This window comes from Panthera leo, chromosome B3 (assembly GCF_018350215.1).
Source record: "Panthera leo isolate Ple1 chromosome B3, P.leo_Ple1_pat1.1, whole genome shotgun sequence".
Taxonomy (NCBI): Eukaryota; Metazoa; Chordata; class Mammalia; order Carnivora; family Felidae; genus Panthera; species Panthera leo.
In genome coordinates, this window is record NC_056684.1 from 58613015 (window position 1) to 58619014 (window position 6000).

The window sequence follows — 6000 nt, forward strand, 5'->3', positions numbered from 1 at the left end:
AGCTTTTTCTCACTGTCACTTGCTTTAGTCATTTAAGGTATGGGATCCTCTTGGGCCTGCAGGTCTAGACCCTGCAGGTCTAGAACCTGCATCATATCATATACTGTCTTTTTCTGGTTTCTTGGGCCCTTCTAAATTTTTCTTAAAGGGAGAATTATAAGAAAATGCAAGAGAACTATTTAATAAAAATTAAAAATTTTAAAAAGTCATTACATGAATTGGAGAGTGATGGTTACACACTGAAAGAATCCAGTGGGGTCCAAAATGTAGTAATCTCTGTCATAAGAGATTGCAGCGGGGAGCCTGGGTGGTTGTCGGTTGAGCGTCTGACTTCAGCTCAGGTCATGATCTCACAGTTTGTGGGTTCGAGCCCTGCGTCGGGCTCTGTGCTGACAGCTCAGATCCTGGAGCCTTCTTCAGATTCTGTGTCTCCCTCTCTCTCTGCCCCTCCCCCACTCACACTCTGTCTCTGTCTCTCAAAAATGAATTAACGTTAAAAAAAAATTAAAAAAAAAAAAGGAACAGAACACTGGCTAAAAGACAGAGGCATGTTTTTTATGCCAGCAGAGCACTGTGTCACCCTAAGTCATTTAATTTGCCTGGGATCCCATTCCTCATCTGTACAATGCAGATCACTGAGGCCCTGTCCACTGTGAGTTAAGCCCTATATAACAGTGGTTTACACTCTTCTCCGAGTGACTCTTGAAGACTGTTTTCCTGTTTTATAATTTTTTTTAATGTTTATTTATTTTTGAGAGAGAGAGCAAGAGACAGAGCATGAGCAGTGGAGGGGCAGAGAGAAAGAGAGGGAGACACAGAATCAGAAGCAGGCTCCAGGCTCTGAGCTGTCAGCACAGAGCCCAACGCGGGGCTCAAACTCACAAACTGAGATCGTGACCCGAGCTGAAGTCGAACACTCAACCAACTGAGCCACCCAAGCGCCCCCTGTTTTCCTGTTTTAAAACAAAGGGGTAACAGAGGGAGTAAAATATAAGAAACTGAACACATCAAGTTTTTACCATTGTTTTAATTAGTAAAACAAAATCAACAGAAGTCAAATTATATGCAACAATGGCTCTAACATGCAAGAAGTCAATAGGAATTTTATATAGGAAATGCCTTATGCACTATAACAGATTACCAATAATTTGACAGTTATCTTTCAAAACATTTCACAATTCCCAGCAGAGTATGCAAATTGGAAGTTAATTCTAAACATGCATAGCTATATTCTTATTGAGTTTTGTGTGAAGAGACTGGAGAGTTCAGATCTGGCAAAGAAACTAATGGTGAACATGAGGATTCTTTCCTCCCCACCCCACCTCTAAGCTTCCAGCCCTGAAACGTACATCTATATGCCTAGACAGGTCAAATATGCCAGACAGTGCCCATTAGAGAATTATCAAGTAGATTATACTTGTATTATCATCAATATAACTTTATGATTTGTATCATGGAACATAAAAGGCTAACAGCATTAAAAAGAATGCAGGATTTGGGAACAGTCCAATTTAAATGCACCATCTTCAAACCTGAAAAAAAAAGAAAAAAGGCTTGTTAGCAAATGCATTTATTTTATTTTATTTGGATTACAGATCACATCAACACACTTGTCTAACTTCTGCTGTGTAAATCACTGTTTGTAAAAGAAATAGCTGCAGACAATTATCCAAACCCATTACCAAGAGCATATCCCATGAATTTATCCCATTGGTTTTCCTATAACCTTAGAGGAAAGAATGCTGGTATTAGAGGTAGGGTCCTGGCTCTCCCATTTAGTAACTGTGTGACTCTGGGCAGGTCACCCAAACTCTCTGATGCTCTCTCAAATCGATTTCCCTGTGCTAGAACATAATGGGAAATTTGAATAGGTTTTCGCTATGATGGTACCCTATGAAGTAGAATTTCACTGAAAAGCTGTATTTTCTATCTCTGTATTCCAACCAACAATGCAGAGAAGTCCAATTCCTCCCTCTCTCACGCTGCTAGAAGTTTCTGTAGATATATTATAGTATCTTTAAATTGCATCATAACAATGTTTCCATTTCTTGTATTTAAAAAAAATTTTTTTTTGAGAGAGAGAGAGCAAGAGACAGAGAGTGAGCAGAGAGGGGCAGAGAGAAAGACAGGGAGACAAAGAATCTGAAGCAGGCTCCAGCCTCTGAGCTGTCAGCACAGAGCCTGATGCAGGGCTCAAACCCATGAACTGTGAGGTCATGACCTGAGCCAAAGTCGGACACTTAACCAACCGAGCCACCCAGGCGCCCCTCCATTTCTCTCCTCTATTGGACTGGAGCCTCTAGAAGGCAAACACAGCGCCCACACACTAAGGCTGAACAAGAGACTGAAGGAACAGGATGTCTGCAGAATCATGTCACTCCTCTCTTCGGGCTGAATAACAAAGCAACTGCTATGCAAAGGAAGAGAACAGTTCATTTCTGAAGGCCCAGAGATACACACTGTAGAAGTGGAAGAAGAAAGATCAGACCTTCGCAGGAAATGTAGGTAAACTGGCTGCCCCTATCCTGTTACACCACTCCAACAGCTCCTCTGACTTTGTTTAGAGGGCTAGGGACGCCAGCAGCATTAGACTAGGGCTACATACCTTTCTCATGCCACTCCACAGGAAAAGAAAATGTATTCCGTGTAGGATTATTTGCCTGCTGAAATGCTATCCTGATTAATATATTCCCTATAATGAGGGTTATCCTATTAGAGTTGTCTTTAGTCCCCAGGACAGTGAAACAAGAAAGTATTTTCACCTACCTCCATGATGCTGGTTACTTATCTCGCTCTACAAAAAAGAAAATGGAGAAAGACAGTAAGTTTTACTTTTAAAATACCATATGCTAACAAATGTCTAAAACTGTTACAAATGAGGCTGTTAGAATAGCCTGCTGTCCCTAACCATGAATACTCAGTAGGGCCAACCTTGCCTACTAGGCTCAGATCCCAACCCATCAAGGGAGTACTGGATAAGGAACTAGGATAGCAGGTCTCACAAAGGCCTGTGCCTCCCTGAGACTTTTGATGGTTCTACATATCCATGAGGCTGTCAGGAAAGCTCAAAGAAGCTAGCAGGTAAGAAACATTAGGAGTTTGTGTGCATTTGTGCAATTGCTGGTTACTGCTGCTCCCTGTTTTTGCTACAGGGAAACTAATGTTTTAGGGATCATGCTGTGCAGAGGTCTCTCAAGGTGCCACTAATCAGAGCTTTACAATGTTCCCTGTCAATTGCAGTATGCAGATTTTTTTATATCAAAGCGTCTTTAAGCTGTGCCTATTCTCAGATACAACTGTCAGTAGCTAAGGAAAGAACTTAAAAACTTACCCCACATAACGACCGTGGGCTCACTGAGAGTAGTATGATTCACCTGGCAGCTATACTCATCTTCAACAGTGGGAGTAAATTCGGTGTGGACCAGAAGATAGAAAGTCCAGTCCCTGTTGAAGGACAGATCTGTCTGTTCCGCTTCCATCTTCTTTCCATTCTTCATCAAGGTGATATCAATTTGTGGTGGGTGGAACCCCGAAACGTAGCAGTTCAGAAAATTTGGCTTTCCATTCTCTGCTGGGTGACGGGAGTAAACCTGAACCTTTGGAGGATCTGAGGGACATCAAGGAAAGACAAATGAAAGTTGCACGGTATTTCACTTGGGGCCACCTTGGTCTAAAGCTAGATTGGGCAACAATGTTTAAATCTGATCACTGATTTCTCCCAATTCCATTTCCACTCTGTCTACTTTTCCAAAAAGCTACCCATTTTGAGGGATAAACCATGATTTAGTATCTTTTTCACATACTTTCTCTACTCGTGGCTTTTTGGTTTTTTTCTACAGATTTCTAGTAGTATTGTCTTCTGTCACTGGAGTTTGTGCCAAACTCCAGTAGTACTCTAGTATTACTGCTACTAAGCACACAGACTGACACTAATTCATGTGTATAATTCACTTTTAAATACACACACATGCAGGGTACAAGATCACTAAAAGGCAACTCCTCCATGTCCAGGATGTGATAGGGAGGAGTGCCAGGATATTCTGACCAAATATGTCTGTCTACAAACACCCCATCATCAAAGGAAAGATCACCAGCCCCAATAGGAGCTACACTGGGGATCCCAATGAAGCTTTGATTTTTTTTCATTAAGTTAAAGTGAGGACAAATCAGAAAGCATTTTATATTGGAGCTTCTAATAATTAGAACATAATAAGTACCACAAGAATCAGAGCACAAGTTCATCAGGCCTAGAATTCTCTCTATGAGGGAGCCAGGCAGGGTTCTGCAAGAACATCACAATAATCTCTTCTGAGAGGAAGATGAGTATCAGATAAGCCTTGGTTTGTTTCTGGGCTCAGCCACTTACTGGCTCTGTGACTTTTGGACAGTTCTTCTGAAGCTTAATTGAAAAATCAACTTATGTGCACACTGAAACAAAACCCACACGGGGACAGAGCAAAAAATAGACCTCCCCCACAACAGCAATCATCATTACCCATTTCTTATGTATCTTCTAGAAGTGATCTATTCATGGCATGTATTACCCTAGAAATTTTCAAAGTAAGATTTTTCTTTTAATGTGAGCTTATTTTTTTAAAGATTTCTATAGTTGCCAGCAAATATCAATAATAGTAACTGTGCTTTACTTTGTAAACAGATTATAAATACCTTTATCTCATGATCAAAAGATCCAGCTTCACAGAGGCTTTTGTGAGGGGAAAATGTGAGAGGGTCTGGTATATTGAAAGGTATATAGACCGTGCTCAGGATCTAGAGTGTCCATGACAGACAACCTGGCCAACCAGGTTGATTATCCTTATCACTGGTTTTACAATCTCCCTGACTTGTAAACCTTCGCTTTTTCAAAACAGAAAGTAGAGGCTTAGTTCTTATTGGAAAGAACCAGGCAAAGAGCCGAGGAGGAAGCCCTCTGTGAAGAAAAGGAAACAAGGCCCGAATGCTCTCCATCTTGCTAGCAAGAATCTCACACCCGAAGGTGACAAGGAGGTACTGGAAAACCACAGGCAGTAGAGCCAAAGTTGAGCCATTTTCCCCCCAAAAATGTTCTAGTCCCCCCCGACTGTCTGCCATTTCTCCCACGTTGTGTGTTTAAGTTAAACGCTCGGTATCTCCCTTTATCTGTGAGATGCTGATGATAACCATTATATTTACATTCGTAAGCTCATCTCAAAATCAAGTGACATAAAGCACAAAAGGTCCCCGGCACGCTCCTTACCAATAACTAGTAGCTCTTATGATTATTAAAAGCGACATGTAATGGCAACAAGTGAATTAAATGATGTGAAAGCGCTTTGTAACACCTCAAAGCAGTCTACAAATGCCACGTGCGGATCCCTCCCCTGTTTGTTGGGCGGGTGAACCCGCCGGGCGTGCCGGAGAAATCCGCGATCCGAGGGGAGTAGAGTTGCAGGGGACCGAAGTACCTGCGCGGTGCCTCCCGCAAGCCCAGTCGGACGTCTCCACCCATTTACAGCCTGGGATCCCGCGTCCTTAGGACCCGCCTTCCAGCCCTCCCAGGCAGCTGCGCTCGGGAAACTAGAGGTTACGCGGAAGAGAAACCCTCCCCCACCTCGGTCGTTCCGAAGTCTGTCATCACCCCGAAACTTTGTCCTGACCCACCTGGCACGGGCACGCCGAAGGCGTCCCCCGTCCCTCTCTCCCGAAGAAGTAAAAGGATACTTGTGTCCTGGGCTCACACCCCTCCCCACTGCCCGGCCACCCCACCGCTACCCGGCCCGGAGACCAAGCCCGCGGCTAGTCCCCAGGGAGGAGAAGGAGTGGGTGACTTACAGAGTTAAAGCTGAGACAGCCAAACAGATCGGGGTACAGAAGAGGAAGGGCTAGAACAAGAGGGGACACTCACGCTGGACGGCATCCAGGTGGGACAGATAGAGCAGTCCGAGCAGGACCAAGACCACAAAACGCGCCATTGCTAGCAGAGCAGCGCCAGAAGTAGGACTGGCCAGCCCGCCCAGCGCC

The 6000-nt window shown here is 43.7% G+C and overlaps 1 protein-coding gene across 1 annotated transcript; it reads right to left on the bottom strand.

Annotated features, from left to right (window-relative positions):
• Positions 1–1012: 1012 nt before the first annotated feature.
• B2M (beta-2-microglobulin) lies at positions 1013–6000 on the bottom strand. The gene is made up of 4 exons (XM_042942162.1): positions 5885–6000; positions 3332–3607; positions 2767–2794; positions 1013–1532 (listed from the first exon to the last, which is right to left on the bottom strand). The coding sequence occupies exons 1-3, from the start codon at positions 5949–5951 to the stop codon at positions 2781–2783; spliced, it is 357 nt and encodes a 118-aa protein (XP_042798096.1). The 5' UTR covers positions 5952–6000; the 3' UTR covers positions 1013–1532; positions 2767–2780.

What these genes read in the sequence shown, in the direction of transcription:
- B2M (XM_042942162.1), bottom strand. Translation starts at nt 5,951, where the DNA reads ATGGCGCGTTTTGTGGTCTTGGTCCTGCTCGGACTGCTCTATCTGTCC. An exon ending in CCACCTGGATGCCGTCCAGC is followed by an intron (nt 3,608 to 5,884) that starts GTGAGTGTCCCC and finishes GATGTCCCTCAG; the next exon opens with ATCCTCCAAAGGTTCAGGTT.